This window comes from Astatotilapia calliptera, chromosome 14 (assembly GCF_900246225.1).
Source record: "Astatotilapia calliptera chromosome 14, fAstCal1.2, whole genome shotgun sequence".
NCBI classification, from domain to species: domain Eukaryota; kingdom Metazoa; phylum Chordata; class Actinopteri; order Cichliformes; family Cichlidae; genus Astatotilapia; species Astatotilapia calliptera.
The window spans coordinates 30,935,956-30,952,996 of NC_039315.1; the positions used below are offsets into that span (position 1 = coordinate 30,935,956).

The window sequence follows — 17,041 nt, forward strand, 5'->3', positions numbered from 1 at the left end:
CCCTCCGCCACCGGCTCTATTAAGCCCGATCAGTAAAACAAGAACAGGACATCCGGTAAATGTTCAAGAATAAAAATTAATTTTCATGAATTCGCGGTGAAATACAAATTTAAGCCATACAAATAAGACATGGCGTTGTCTATATGGAAGGTAAATGTCTTCAGATAACTTTTTGTTTGTTTGTTTGTTTGTTTGTTTTAGATGTTATAAGCTATTATTTGGAGTGGGAATTGCAGTTTAGTTTAAAATATGATAAAGATGCAGAAAAGGAACTCATATGTTGACACCCAACACCTCCCTGAGAGCATTCAGTGCAGCAGCACCCAAAGGCAACACAAAACTGCTCTTATCTTGATTTACTTGAAACACACGGTCTTGCATTTAAATACAAATTCTTGCAACATAGAGGTTATGAATGTTGATGTTGTAGACTGCATCTTTTCAGAAACATCCTGTTGTATGCAATAAATGAGCGTTGCTTATAACGAGGATCATCACGTGTAACCTGACGACTGCCTGTTGCCCTCCTTATGGGGCCTATGAAATCCAAATCATGTTTGAATGTGGGCCTTACAGTAAATTCATCCCGTTGATGCAGATTAGGCCTACAGGGTCACTGCAGCAGCTGGTCAGTCTCTTTCACATGTAAAACAAAACACAAATATGCAGGGGTTTTGTGGGTTCGCTCTTTTAGAAACTGTTACTTGTACAGTATTTTCTTTGTTTGTGGCAAAATACGGATACAAAATTCTGCATTCAGTGCTGTTTTTTTTTTTTTAAATATAATTAAAAAAAAAAAAAAAAAACAAGCACATGTGGCGACACGGCGAGGCTTTTATTTTGAAAGCGACAACTTGGCGATTTGCTCTGAGGCTTGTGTGAGGCAGCTCTCCGGATGAGCTGTGAAGGATACCGGGCTTTTCACCAACAGCCGCTCACAGCATGTACAAAACGCCGAAGTAATGTCACAACATTTCTTAACATCCTTGTTGAGAAATAGCTTGCCAGAGTGAGTGCAGCCTATTAAGCAAGCTCCGCATTCAAATTGCTCATACCACAACGGATTATGGACAGGATCCATGCGACTCTTTAGTCGCCATTTATTTTTATGTAGCCCCCAAATCATTCACTTAGGCCACGAAGCGTCATTAAACAGTGTCCCTTTTCATCGCTATAATCTTCACAAAACCTGCACAACTCTACAGTGCTAGTAAAATATTGAACTTTGCTGCCATCTGGCGAACAAATCTATCATTATCTATGGTTAATGCGTCAACCAATAAACCAAACTGTGGGCCAGATTGTAACTAAACGTTAAATAAAGAGCTTGTTTTACCCGAGACCGCTTGTGACCTTACTAACGCTGATAGACCACTGTATCAAACTGTGTTATAGCTAACTTAGAAATCACACATAAGCTATGCGTGATTTAAGTTATGCATTTAACAAAAGTTCAACCTGAATTATTTTATATTCTCATTGACTGGTAAACCCAAATAAAAACAAAAAAACAAAATAATACATACATATATACATAGATACATTTTCAAAGATATTATGTGAGGCATATTTTGAATTCCTAAAGAGGGATGCAAGAAAGAAAAATGAGTGCCATTGATCCAGAGGTCTGTCAATATAAAAGTTTGTTATTTTGAGAAACACAAATGAAAAAGATGTTTTAAAAAATCTATTTTCTTATAAATATGAAGGCACAGCTGCTCTGTATTGTAGGTCCAGGTGTAGACGACAAACCTGCTGCCAAAGAAGTTGAGTGCTGAGTATCTCACACTTAAGTCGTTTTGGAGATTACCTTTCATATTTTGCCATATTTTAAAAGAACAAATTTACAAAAATAATTATCTCTTCCAAATAATCATTCCAAATGTCTCTGTTTCGGTCAGGTCACCCAGCAAGCTTGTGATTGTATGATTATAGAAAATGCATTTGTTCAATATGTAGATTTTAAGTATTGTTGTTGTTTGTTTGTTTTCAACATCAGCACTACTAAAGGTGCATTGTGAAGATTTTTGTGCCTCACCTAAACCCATTTTAAACCTGCTTTTTGGTCATGTGCATCCTGTAAATTATTTTATACTGGATATGTTGTGAGTTTCAAATGTTAGTCAAAGGATGATTCTGAAAACCAATAAGAGGAACTGGGTGGAGGCAAAGGCAATGATTAAATGGTTGACGCTAAAGAAGGAAGTGCAGAGTTTAGGGAGGAGTAGACCGGAAGAGTACAGCTGAAGTGTTGAAGGAAACTGCCAAGAAGGTGTTTGTGTGTCCTCTGGACAGAGGAAGAAAGACAAGGAGGCAGGAAAGTATTCAAAGCAAGAGGTTAGCAAGAAAAGGTGGGTTCGTCTGGGAGATAAAGAGGGCATGAGGTTAGGTGTACAGCAAGATGGCAAGAATTTTAATGATAGCATGTGAGGCTGGATAGTAAGGAAGGAGAAAAGGACTTGTATCAAAAGACTAAGCAGAGAGATCGAGCTGGAAAGGATGTGCAGCAGATTAGAGTCATAGGGTGGAGATAGTAACAAGTGAAGAGAGGATGTGTGAGAGTGTAGATGGAAGGACTACAGCATTTTTGATAAACTGATGATTGAAGAAAATGAGAGAAACAATGTATGGATGGAGAAAAGTTATTAAATGAGGAAGTGCTGAGAGTTGAAACACAGTTGGTCCTGATGACATACCTGTGGAGGAGTGGAGATGTCTGGGAGAGAGGGCAGTGGACTTTTTAACCAGATTGTTTAGAACAATCTTGGTGAGTGAGAGGATGCCTGAAGAATGGAGATGAAGTGTACTGTTATTGATTTTCGAAGAACAAGGTTTATGTGCTGAGCTGTAATAACTACAGACAGATAAAGCTGATGGGCCATACCACGAAGATATGAGAAAGAGTTGTTGAAGCTTATCAGCAGAGGTGACTTCAAATAGTATGGCTTCAAAGTGCTACAGATGTGATGTCTGCTTTGAGAATGCTGATAGAGATGAGGTCAGGAGTTGCACTTGTGTCTTTTGGATTTAGAGAAAGCACATGATAGGGTGCCAAGAGAGGAACTCTGGTAGTGCAGGAGGGCATGTATGAAGATAGTGGTGAGTTACGTCAGGAATCTGCTCTGAGCTGCTTCTCGTTTGCAGTGGTGATGGAGGGTTGAATAGATGAGTTAAGGCGGGCGTCTCCATGATGTTTCCAGACGACATTGTGGACGTAGCGTTTTCCAGATGAAATGAATCAAATTTTTGCGTGCTCAAACATCCAGGTAAGGATGTTTGAGCACGCATCAACACAACCATATAAGGTCATTTTCTGTTTTGGTTACTGATAGCACTATTATTACGTTTATATCTTCTATTACTTTATAAAACTTTATAAATTTTTTTTGTTTTTCTCAATTTACACTTTACCCTTTATCTCTTCGGTTAATCTGAAAGGATGCAGTGAGTTATTTTTTATACTGATAGTGGAGATAATTTTCTCCTCAACTCTCCAACTATCACAGGGATTAATAAAACAAATGAAATCAATTTAGCATTAAAAAAAAACATCCGTGCTAAAGGGCTGGATTTTGCTGTCACACTGAGACAAATCCCACTAGTGGAACTGATCACAGCCACAGAAACAGCAATTCGAAACAACAATATTGCAGAAGTGGAAGCAGAGCAACTACGGACGAAGGTTTTGGCCTGTCTCAGCAATGCAAAGCCCCCAGCATCCAACATCACCATGGAGGAGAGGAAGGCACTCACATCACTTAGTAATGACAACAACATTCCGGCAGACAGGAGTAGGTGCACAGTTTTGCTAAACCAGAAAGATCATGAGAAAATTTTGTCACTGCTCAGTGATGAAAATACTTATGAGCTCCTGAAACGAGACCCAGGAAGTGGTTACAGGAAGAGGGTGATAGACTGTCTGAACCAGTTAGAACAAGACAAGGCTAATGACCGGACCTCATACCACAGGCTATACCCAGGGGAATCTACACCAAGTCTGTATGGTTTACTGAACATACATAAACAGGATGCACCTTTAAGATCGATTGTCTGTATGATCAACTCGGTCACCTATAACATCTCCAAGTTTCTGGCTTCAATCCTCAACCCGCTGGTAGGCAGCTCTGAACACCACATTCAGAACATCCTGGATTTTGTTGAGAAGGTGAGAGATGTCATTATGGAGGCAGATGAAACCATGGTCTCGTACGATGTTAGATCTCTCTTCACTTGCATCCCAGTCACAGAAGCGTTGGAGGTAGTGCATAAGAGATTACAGGATGACCCCAACCTCAGCAACAGGACCACTCTCAGCATCTACCAAGTGTGTTTGCTTTTGGAACTGTGTCTTCATTCCACTTACTTCACATACAGTGGGGCAAAAAAGTATTTAGTCAGCCACCGATTGTGCAAGTTCCCCCACTTAAAATGATGACAGAGGTCAGTAATTTGCACCAGAGGTACACTTCAACTGTGAGAGACAGAATGTGAAAAAAAAATCCATGAATCCACATGGTAGGATTTGTAAAGAATTTATTCGTAAATTAGGGTGGAAAATAAGTATTTGGTCACCTCAAACAAGGAAAATCTCTGGCTCTCACAGACCTGTAACATCTTCTGTAAGAAGCTTTTCTGTCCCCCACTCGTTACCTGTATGAATGGCACCTGTTTGAACTCATCATCTGTATAAAAGACACCTGTCCACAGCCTCAAACAGTCAGACTCCAAACTCCGCCATGGCCAAGACCAAAGAGCTTTCGAAGGACACCAGGAAAAGTATTGTAGACCTGCACCAGACTGGGAAGAGTGAATCTACAATAGGCAAGCAGCTTGGTGCGAAAAAATCAACTGTGGGAGCAATCATCAGAAAATGGAAGACATACAAGACCACTGATAATCTCCCTCGATCTGGGGCTCCACGCAAGATCTCATCCCGTGGGGTCAAAATGATCATGAGAACGGTGAGCAAAGATCCCAGAACCACACGGGGGGACCTGGTGAATGACCTGCAGAGAGCTGGGACCAAAGTAACAAAGGTCACCATCAGTAACACACTACAACGGCAGGGAATCAAATCCCGCAGTGCCAGACGTGTTCCGCTGCTGAAGCCAGTGCATGTCCAGGCCCGTCTGAAGTTTGCCAGAGAGCACATGGATGATACAGCAGAGGATTGGGAGAATGTCATGTGGTCAGATGAAACCAAAGTAGAACTTTTTGGTATAAACTCAACTCGTCGTGTTTGGAGGAAGAAGAATACTGAGTTGCATCCCAAGAACACCATACCTACTGTGAAGCATGGGGGTGGAAACATCATGCTATGGGGCTGTTTTTCTGCCAAGGGGACAGGACGACTGATCCGTGTTAAGGACAGAATGAATGGGGCCATGTATCGTGAGATTTTGAGCCAAAACCTCCTTCCATCAGTGAGAACTTTGAAGATGAAACGAGGCTGGGTCTTCCAACATGACAATGATCCAAAACACACCGCCCGGGCAACAAAGGAGTGGCTCCGTAAGAAGCATTTGAAAGTCCTGGAGTGGCCTAGCCAGTCTCCAGACCTCAACCCCATACAAAATCTGTGGCGGGAGTTGAAAGTCCGTGTTGCTCGGCGACAGCCCCAAAACATCACTGCTCTCGAGAAGATCTGCATGGAGGAATGGGCCAAAATACCAGCTACTGTGTGTGCAAACCTGGTAAAGACCTATAGTAAACGTTTGACCTCTGTTATTGCCAACAAAGGTTATGTTACAAAGTATTGAGTTGTATTTTTGTTATTGACCAAATACTTATTTTCCACCCTGATTTACGAATAAATTCTTTACAAATCCTACCATGTGGATTCATGGATTTTTTTTTTCACATTCTGTCTCTCACAGTTGAAGTGTACCTCTGGTGCAAATTACTGACCTCTGTCATCATTTTAAGTGGGGGAACTTGCACAATCGGTGGCTGACTAAATACTTATTTGCCCCACTGTACAAGGGTCAATTCTACAGGCAGAAACATGGGTGTGCCATGGGCTCCCCGGTTTCACCCATCGTGGCCAATTTGTACATGGAAGAAGTGGAAAAGAGGGCTTTGCCATCCTACCCTGGAACACCAGGTTCAGGTATGTGGATGACACCTGGGTGAAAATCAAATCTCAGGACGTACCACATTTCACGGATCACATTAACTCTGTGGACTGACACATCAAATTCACCAGGGAGGATATGAAAAGTGTCAGGTTAGCCTTCTTAGACTGTGAGATTTCCATCAGTAATGGGGGACATCTAAAAGCTGACGTGTACCGTAAACCTACACATACAGATCAGTATCTAAGGTTTGACTCTCATCATCCACTGGAGCACAAACTGGGTGTCATCAGGACGCTACAACACAGAGCGAACACCATCCCCACTGACACAGCAGCCAGGGAGGCAGAAGAACAGCACATCAAGAAGGCCCTGAGTAAATGTGGTTATCCCAGCTGGACTTTTGTCAAAGCTGGGAAGGCGCCAAAAAAAAAAGCTCCAGCCGATCCAGGAGAGAAGGACAACCGCTCCCTAAGCAGAAATCTGTAGTGATCCCATATGTGTCAGGAGTATCGAAGCAGTTGAGATGCATTTTTTCTAAACACCGGGTCTCTGTGGCTTTTAAACCTCAAAACACGCTGCGCCAAAAAATTGGTCCACCCCAAGGATCAGGTCCCCCGACACAAACAGAGTAACATAGTGCACGCTGTTAAGTGCCAGGAGGATTGCCAGGATTTATACATCGGGGAAACCAAACAACCTCTGGCGAAGCGGATGGCACAACACAGAAGAGCTAACTCGTCAGGCCAGCACTCTGCAGTCTATTCACACCTACAGGCCAGTGAACACTCTTTCAATGATGAGGATGTACACATCCTGGACAGGGAGGAACGCTGGTTTGAGCGCGGAGTCAAGGAGGCCATTTACGTGAAAAGGGAAAGACCATCTCTGAATCGAGGAGGGGGCCTAAGAGTACATCTTTCGCCATCTTACAATGCTGTGATTGCAGCCATTCCCCAACTCCCTGTGAATGGTACTCATAGCCATTGATGAGTGGGCTTTGATCAGTGGGTTTTGGTCAGTGGCTGTTGATCATGAGAATTTGCATAATTAAGATTAAGGAACTGACCTCACAGCCCATTGTTCCTTCAGTGGGCTGGTTTCAGTCATTATGCAAATGTACTGTTTATAAGATTGAGGAAACCTGCAGTCAGCTGAGACTGAAGAAGTCACTTGGATGAGTGATGAAACATTTTTTTCCACAAAAACGCTACGTCCAGATGAACAGAATCAACTTTTGGACATAATCCCTTAACTGATTTCAAAAATCAATTTAAAATACCAACAAACCTGACACACACACACACACACACACACACACACACACACACACACACACACACACACACACACACACACAGAGAGAGAGAGAGAGAAAGAGCGTCTGCTATGGTGCGTTTCTTTGTAATGGCGTTATTGAGCCACAAGGGAGCAGCAAAGAGCCACACAGCAAACTTGACCTGAACCATGACAGTTCCCAAGAAGAGCCAAAACGAAAAAAAAAAAAAAAAAAAATCGTAAGAGTTTCTCAAAATCAGTGAAAGCTGACGATATCCATTGCCACCACATGATGATCGGACCTGCTATGAATCAAAAGCATTTCTTCCTGTTTGCGTAATCTTAAACATCTCTCTGTACCTTTATGTTTGATGGGCCTCATTAGAGATGTAGAGGTTAGTTATATGCCATGCGTATGACCTCTGGTGGGCAGGGGTAAAAGGCTCTCCCTCAGAGTTCCTCTCATAATGTTCTCATTGTCTGAAATTTGCTAAACATAAGCTGGGCTCAAAGACAGCATCTTAGGCAGTGAAGCTTTGGGTCCAGCATGCTTCCATTACGTCTCCTCTTATTTGATTAAATGTACTCTAACTCAGTCCAAACCCACACTGTGCGTAATCTCATCGCGGATGATAAGCATGTAATAAAACACACATTTAAGTTGAAAGGGCACCTTATGCGAATGGTACAATTATGGATTTCCAAGTATGATCATTCGTTTAATTGTGAAGCCTTGCCAAGAGGTATGTAATTGCTTGAAAGAAATATGGCTGAAATTGGATTGTTTTGAGATGTGACCTGGGATTGTTTGGCATCCACATAGAGGCGGGGCCAACTTCCTGTTTTGTATACGTATATTTAAACCAAATATTCACAAATCTCATTATTTAGAGGAAATTCGGAGAATATTAGAATGTGACAATGCAAAACACAGTTGTTAAAGAGCATTACAATAACTGACTGAATCCATTTAAACGTAGGATGTGTCGTTAATCTCATGCAATTTGTATCCTAAAAGGCTTCCTGAGAGTATAAATTTGAGAGCGTCCAGAAGATGTTTTGCTTTAAATAAGCTCAGTGTTTGGCATTCATATCCGCGTGGGGTTTCTATTACTGATAGTGGGCTGATGTATAACTGGCTTTCAGTGATTATGTGTCTCACACCATCCCCAGAGGTCGGCCTAAGTCTGACCATGAAGTTGGACTGATTTATTATACAGCCTACAGTATTAGAAGAACAGGTGCTGGCCCTTAATGATCCCAGTGGGAATTTGCTTTCGTCTTTGATTAATTGGAATGTTAACAGGAGAAGAGTTATCCTAATAGCTTCTTGTTGCCAACCCTGCGGAAGTTTTTAGAGGGGCGAGAAAGGAAAGCGCTTTAAAAATAGACTCCATCAGAGCACGCTGGGAAAAGACCTGCCATTTAAATCCCGACAAAGCAATTTGCAGCTCATAATCAAGGGAACGGAAACCGTTTTTTTATCGCATTTCCCTTTACAGTATAAGCTGGTCAGTTCCGCCACATCCACAGCAGAAGTTAGCGTGAGCCAAACGCTGGTAAATCTTGACCTTGTGTGCACGTTTGTTTGTTTGCTTTAACAGGTCAGCCGGAGCATAACCTCCAGTCGTTGCTGAGAGGTGATATTCCGTCACGAAAACACTGTTATTTGATAAGAGCTCGTGATTATCACGTTGGACAGAGATTATCATACATGAAATGACAAATTAAACAGGTATATTTTTAGAGCCTCCAAAGTGAGATGAGATAATATTTAGCCCGGTGACTGCTTATTTTCAGTCGCTCTTTGTCAGCATCTCACCACCTCTCCTCTCAAAGGCTGTCAGACTCAAAGGATGGCGTGTGTGTGACATCTGAGTGGCCCCGTGGTGGCTGGAGGGTACTCAGAGGTCAGTGCGTGATGATTTTGCTCTGCAGATGGATGACTGTCTTTTCCTTGAATAGATGACACTCCTGTGTATTTATAGATATGGTATTTCTAGACATTTTGTGGACCTTTGTTGCCCAAAGTTCCAGTTAACAAACGCGCGGTTCCTATTTATAAACTGTGGCGGTGTATCAACACACACCATTGCAATATTTTTGGCTTAATAAAAGAATTATTATATGTCATCCATTGTTTCGTCGAGTTGTCATTAAGATAGGGATCAGCAGTCACTGAAAACATCACGTAGATCGCCGTGGCAAGCTGGAGATTCACCAGAGGACGCGCTCAGAAAATAAACAACTCCAAATTCAGTAATGGCGTGGACATAGCACAGTACGTGGCAGAAAGGCTGAAACTTTGAGTTTTTCTACTCTGACAGGAGAAGACGAAAAAACGCATGCTGATTGGAACAATTGCCGGATTTTCTGCGAATCAAATCTCTGCATATTTTCCTGTTTGGAGCAGATGTATACCAAACAGTGGTGACCCCCACTCTCCTTTTCAATGGGTTCGGGGTGATGTGCGCCGCGTCTAAGTGGAAACTGTTGCTCTTCAATCTCAAACATTGACCAGAATGCCAGGAATTCAATTGTGTGCAGGCATTGGGAAACCTGCAACCTGCGTGTGACTCGACCTGCCGGGTCGCATCGCCGATGCCCCGTGGAGCATGCAGGCTGTCATACGCGGAACGACTCCAGGTACGCTCCAGTGTGTGTGTGTGTGTGTGTGTGTGTGTGTGTGTGTGTGTGTGTGTGTGTGTGTGTGTGTGTGTGCCGGAGAAGAAGCGAGGGTCAAATGCGTTGCCTCCACAATGAGTTGACCTCATTCGTCTTGTTGATTATAATCTGTCATCTCCGAGAGCACAACAAAGGATACAATCATGGTTATTCAGAACGCGCTCTGCGGAAAAGACGCGTGAAAACAAACCGCACATTGCGCTAAACCTTTTCACCTTGTGGAGAAATAATTATGATTGACAGAAATATTCACCGATGCAGAAATGCGCTCGACTCACATTTAATAATAATTAGCCAGTGTTATTTTAATTCTGACTGCACGGTTGCTGTTGTTATTCCCGCTTAGTCACTAAAGCGTCACTTTCCAATTAAGATGATACGTGGGAGATGTGTCCATAAGGCTGTGCTCGCCATAGTTAAATCGTTGTTCTTCTTCATGTCTCAGCAGCTCTAATGTCATTGTGAACTCTATTATTGTTTCCGACAGCCACATCTAGATATATATGGGCTGCTAAACGTGCTCTTAGTGTAAAGGCCTGAAGGAAGCTGCTCTTATATGTCTAAAAAAAATTCCACCAATTCATTCATAATGAATTCGATATATTATAAACTCCCGAGGTCAGCGTAAAAGAAGACTATATTAAAGCAGGCCTGTGTCGCCTGGGCTGAACCTCGGCTGGCCTTATCTGTCTCAGCCCCCCGAGACATCCTGTATGCAGGCCCATTGTTCCCTGCCGCCCTGCTGAACTGACAACCTTTCTGCGCAACTGCACACCTGCTGCGCCCGAGTCCGCACACGTCTTTGTATATTCGCGCCTTTTATAGGCGAGCCTTTTGGTCCTCAAGTTTAACTAGTAAGGTGTGTGTGTGTGTGTGTGTGTGTGTGTGTGTGTGTGTGTGTGTGTGTGTGTGTGTGTGTGTGTGTGTGTGTGTGTGTGTGTGAGTGAGAGACACAGAGACAGCGATGTATGTTTACATATGGAAGCCTTTGGTGCAGAAAGGCTTTCGCCAATATAAAGTGTAAAAAGCAATTGTCATATAAAATAGACCTATAATAATAATAATAATAATAATAATAATAATAATAATAAACTTTGTTAATAAACAAAAAGTTCAACTTTCCCCTTTTAAAAACAAACAAACAAACGCACAAATAAATCAATAAATATATGACAAAAGCTGCTGTACTGATTGATGGATTCCAACTTTAAATCAGGAGGAGAAAGAAATAAAATAAACTCCACCTCTGGTTGGACAGTTTATGTAAAAGGTTGCACTGGTCGAAACATTATTTCTTGTTAAACCCCTGTATTTATTATTTCTGTAAGCTTGTTTAGAATACAGTTGCCTTTCAAAAGCGCCCTTATCTCCTTATTGTTTACAAAACATTAATGTGAGGAAGCTGAGAACGTACACAGCTACATTTCAGGCTTGCCTCGACGCTCCCTCTGCACACAGGAGGATGGAGAAGTGTCAGTGTTAGTCTGAGTGAGACCCGGCTGATGGCATTTTCATTCTGTGTTTCTGTTCCCGCAGTTTTTATACGAGCTTTGGGCAACAATGTTAAGAGGTTGTCTGAGCTCACTGATCCCCGACAGCTGCCTGCTGCTGAGCAAGAAGAAGAAGACACGCTGTTTACAGTTGGGCCGAGTGTCAAGTCAATTTATCTGTGATTATGACTTTGTGCAGAGTCTGTCTGTCATGATGAAGTGATGTGCTGTTTTCTCGCTGGATTATTGAAATTATTTATTTATGCGCTTGAATAATAAATGAAAAACAGTCACCATGCGACATGCGCTGACTTTTGTGTCTGAGGATTATAAGTGAATTATGCACTTTATCAGCAGCCAATACCCAGGGGCGAGAATTCCTTGTTTATGCAGTCCTCAAAAAAAAAAAAAAGAAGAAAATATAAGAAAAAGCTATCGTTTGAATTTCGTTTATATACATGCAAAAAGTCTATGCGACTTTTTCTGTCAATAAATTACTTAAATTATCCATGACCCACATGCATTTTGTACATATGCAATGAAATAATTGCCTACGGTTAGCTTACTTTAGCAAAACCTCATGTAATGTGCGTATCCATGGCGCCGTAAGTGTGGCTTTCGTTCGGTCACCGATTGTCTCTGCAGTAGAAAAAAACAAGAAAAAGGATTTTTGCGTCCTATTTTGGCGCACCTGGACGATGACCCTGTTTGACCGTCCCTGTGACGAGTAAAAGTTGGAGAGAGGTGAATGCTTGGATGCGCCTCCTGTGGTGCCCTGAAGTCATGTGTTGGGAGTTTTTCATCTTTAAATGATAGTACAATAATTAATTTAGGAAATAATATTTTTTAAATGACCCGACGATTCCTTAGTAATCCACTGTGCGTGAAAGCTATAACCTATTCGAAAGAGACACTTTATTTGCAGTGATCGATCACTCAGATGTAAACGCAGACAGCAGATAACGCCAATATGTCGATGCTTTGTGATAATAGCAGAGAAGAGGTTGAGATCAAGTTTTACCAAAAGGCTATTTTAATTTTCTTCATGGATGTTCCTCTGGGCTGCATGGAATTTTATTTTCTTTAGTCCTGCAATCTCTCAGTAAAACAAAAAGAAGGGAAGAAGGAGGAGCTGTCTAAATGTGCCCCACTTTCACCCTTCAGAGCAGACTGTCAGCAGATGTCAATATTTTGTAAACTACATTTGGGATAAATGACTTTATCTTTTTTTTTTCTTCGTGTAACGTGTTACTATTACTGGTATATATATATATATATACCTTAACTGATTTTATTTGTTTATTACCAATACTTATACCTAAAAAAAATACTAAAAAACGCAAACAAACAATACACTAATGCCGTAAATCAATTCCACCATATTATCGAATTTATTATTATTATTATGATTATTATTATTATTAATATTATTATTATATTATATCATTATTATTATTATTATTACTAGCGGTAGAAGGCATTAGTAGTGTTGCTGCACTTATAGAGAAAGACTATTTAGATGTATATGTATATTTGGATATTTATGATCATAAATTACGAGCTGAAATTTTCCAGTTTATGTGTGTATTTTGTTTCTTTGTCTGTTTGAAATTAACTAGTAAAAAAGAGGACTGTTACCTACACGCAACGCCGCTGCAGATGGGAAAAATATAAAATATTAAACATATGACATTAATTGTCCTTAGCGGGCATAAATACTAATGAATAAGTCTAAATGTGTTTTTATTGTATTGCACACAACGCAGACACTGATTCTTAGTTGAAAGAGAAAGCTTTTACCTGGTCACACTAATATAATAAATCGATAGATTTTTTAAATGTGCCTAATTTGAGCCAAACAGTTCAATAGAATACATATTTAATTTTTAAAGTGATACTGAGTGCGCCTATCAGCCATTTTTATGTAAGCCTATCCTCAGCCGACCACGCGCCGCTGTTAATAGTGTTATTTTCTTTCTTGAACAAGCTGTGAAAAAAACTCCTGCATCATAACCAATGTGGCACTTTCATGTCGTGTTAGGTTCACAGATTTGTTTATTACTGATTGCTCGCCTACTGCCAGCAGTGGTTGCTATAATAGCCTAAAGCATACAACAGATTACTTCATGACCACTTAATTATTTAAGAAATACAACTTTATTAAGAAATTGACAAACCTAAAAAAAAGGGAAAGTGCTAATTAAAATGAAACATGGCCCCAACATTAATGAAACATAACTAATCACATTTATATATATATATAAAAACGATATTTAGAAAGAACAAAATCTGACACTGGCTGGCGTCACTTTGGAATTTACATCATGTAATCAAAAAGTATGAAAAGCCCTGAATTGTTTTTTTTTTCTTTTGGTAGTTTGCTGGATCTCTACCCACACCTTTTAAACCTAACAAAGTATCCAACTATAGCAGGAGGTGAAGTATCACCGTGCAGGCCTTTCTCGGTGCAGCTTACTAAGAAAGCCAAAATTAGCTCTGATTTAATCACACATTAAAACTCTGACTTCATTAGGACGTCTTTCGGCAGTAAGCCGAAGGAAAGCTGAGACAAATCATTACGCACACCAAAAATACAGCTGGACCGATGTCAGCAATGTCTATCCATTCAAAATAATCAGTTTTTCATTTCACAATTTTGATTTTACAATACCGAGTTATGGCCATCAGTCCAAGTGTAATACAGGCGCACGAAATGGCTCCCAGAGGTTGTGCTACCTGATGAATGAGCAGCCGATGACTCCTTTACCTCCTGTTTCCATTTCATAAAACTTTCTCAGCATCACCTCGTGCATATAGCTCCCCGTCGGCATTTAGATGTCAGCTTGGAACCGAAGAGATCTGAGTCAGAGTGGTCTCTTCAAAATACTGTCGGCTCTGTTTTGAAATCACAGGAATTACCTCTCTGTCTCTCTCTCCCAGAGTCTTCATTTTTGCACGGACCAGTTGGTAAACTTCAAATATCAATCCTCGTGTGTAACGCCGAGTGTTTGGTCTCGTGTTCCCAGTATGAGCAGTGCATCATGGAGAGCTCCGCGGGCTGGCGGGAGCACGCGAACTGAAGGCCGGCTCCGTTACTGGAGGAGACCGGAGGTGGTGCCGCGGTGGCAGGGCTTAGCTGCTGGGTATGATGGGGATGGTGATGGTGACTCATGCCGTTGTAAGAGTTCACCATGCTGGGGAGCGCCATACTCTGCACCCGGGAGTAAGGGTTATATGATGAGGGGGCTGACAGCCCCTTGACGTTCACTGGACTCACGTTGCCGCTGGCCATCTGACAGGACGTGTAGGGCATCGGAGTGGGCGGCTGGCCCAACGACCAGGAATTGTTCATAAAGCTAGACTGCAGGTACTTGGGTGGAGAAAGGTAGCCATAGCTGTCCCCTCCGAACAAGGCCTTCCCCGGCTGGAAGTGCGTTGGTGGGGGTCTGAAAGGCCGCTTCATCCTGCGGCGTCGCCTGTAGTTCCCCTTCTCGAACATGTCCTCACAGGCTGGGTCGAGGGTCCAGTAATTCCCCTTTCTCTCGCCGCCGCCCTCCCGCGGCACCTTTATGAAGCATTCGTTAAGACTCAGGTTGTGTCTGATGCTGTTCTGCCAACCTTTCTTGTTCTTCTCGTAGAAGGGGAATTTGGTGATTATATACTGGTATATGCCGGACAGCGTGAGGCGCTTCTCGGAGCTCTCCCGGATAGCCATGGCAATGAGAGCGACATAGGAGTACGGCGGTTTCTGGGACGGATCCGGCTTCTCGGAGACTTTGTCCTGAACCGGCTCCTCTTTTGGGCGCTCTTTCTCCTTGGTCGTGTTGGTGTCGTGGATCATTAGGGCCATTGCGTCATCCTCTGGGTTTTGGTAAGTGGCCATCATTGCGCACACACCAAAACAAACAAGTCCAGTCTAAACTTTGAAAAGAACACCTTTCTGACGCTTCTGTCTCGATCGGTGAAATGCTGCGCTGCAGAATCTCAGGATGCACCAGTGAGTCAAAAACTGTCCTCCAAATTGCGCACGAAGAAATCTTAATTGTAATTTTGCGGATCAGTACGTGACATGCACCAGACCTTCCTCTCTCTTCAGCTGAGATTTTTCTAAGCTGTTTTCTGATGGACGCGCAACCCAAGTTTTGGACTGTGAGTCAGTAAGGCCAGCCCTTTCCCCTTTTTTTCAGGGCCGCTGACAGGCTGCTTTCGCTCTAGCGCTCTACACCGAGCGACGTAGTGCTTTGTGATTTGTGCGTATTTTAGTTCCGCCTTCCGTGGTTCCAGTCAATGAAAAAACGAGCTCTTCTTCACTTGTTGAAAATTGTATTAATCAGAAAGGGTTCAAAATACTAGTAATAATATGCGCGATAAACACCTATTTACAGTAAAATGCAGGCATAAAACACTGTAGGAAACCTGAAGCAGTTAGTGAGTAATGAAAATAGAAATACAGGTATTCGTTGAAAGAATGCAATTATGCTTATAGCTAGTGAATTCGTTGCTCAAAATATTATATTAACATGACTGACTCTGCTGTTTGAGTCAGAAAGGAAGCAAGCTTTTCAGAAAAAGGGGTGGAAAATATTAATAATAACAATAACAAAAACAGATAAAGAAATGTTCCGAAATATGTCTTTGCGCAAAACAACCCCAAAATTAAATATTTGGAACAAACGTATTCCAATTTTCAAAGTAATTCTGTTTAATATATCTATATTTTTCCACGTTTGAATGTGAAATATAAAATTTCACTTTTTCTAGTAAATTCAATATATAGTCCAAAATATACAATCTAGTCCACACATTCTCACCAGAGTCATGCATATTTGTAAAGGGCTGTAGAGTCCACATAATTCTTACAAAATCCGGATAGCTAGTGGTGCTTAATTAGCTCACCGCGGAGAGGGGAGTGCGTGGCGAAGTATACATTTCTCTGGCCACCCACGAGGGTCCCCTCGGCTTTCTCTGGGAGTGTATTTCCGTGCTTTGGGAGTCTTTGCAGGTGGAGCAGCATTGCCATGTGTGTCATCACCCTGCACCCAGTCTGCAGCCAGTCTGCAGCAGCTGAACCGCGCTGAGAGCCAACCATCTCTCAACATGCAATTACCGCCGACTCACACTTTCGAGAGTTACGACGCGTTGTTATTTCTTGTTCCAATGTCTTTTTCACGTGTTTACGACGGACAGCACTTCCCGATAATCTCTGCACCGCCATTACAGGTTTACTTTGCAAGTATATGGTTTGGTTAAAACATGACATCATCATGTTAATTAATACAAATATTATTTAAGAGTATACACTAAGAATTCCTACTTACTTGTCCGTAAAACTGTAAAATCGTTAAAAAAGATACTTGTGCAAAGAAACGGCCCTAAATGAGAAAAATCAACCCTGTCTCAGAGAAATCACTTTTGAATTTGAAATATCAAAGGCTAAATGCTTATACATGGAAGTTAAGTTACATTTTAAAAAATTATAGGTTTATTCCCATTGCACTTGAAGGTATTGCTTGT

General features: G+C 41.7%; 1 protein-coding gene across 1 annotated transcript; it reads right to left on the bottom strand.

Moving 5' to 3' along the window:
* Positions 1-13,721: 13,721 nt before the first annotated feature.
* On the bottom strand, positions 13,722-15,661 carry foxl2a (forkhead box L2a). The gene has a single exon (XM_026192387.1). The coding sequence runs from the start codon at positions 15,411-15,413 to the stop codon at positions 14,502-14,504; it is 912 nt and encodes a 303-aa protein (XP_026048172.1). The 5' UTR covers positions 15,414-15,661; the 3' UTR covers positions 13,722-14,501.
* Positions 15,662-17,041: the final 1,380 nt, after the last annotated feature.

Excerpts from the sequence above, each read along its gene's own strand:
- foxl2a (XM_026192387.1), bottom strand. The coding sequence starts at position 15,413 with ATGATGGCCACTTACCAAAACCCAGAGGATGACGCAATGGCCCTAATG.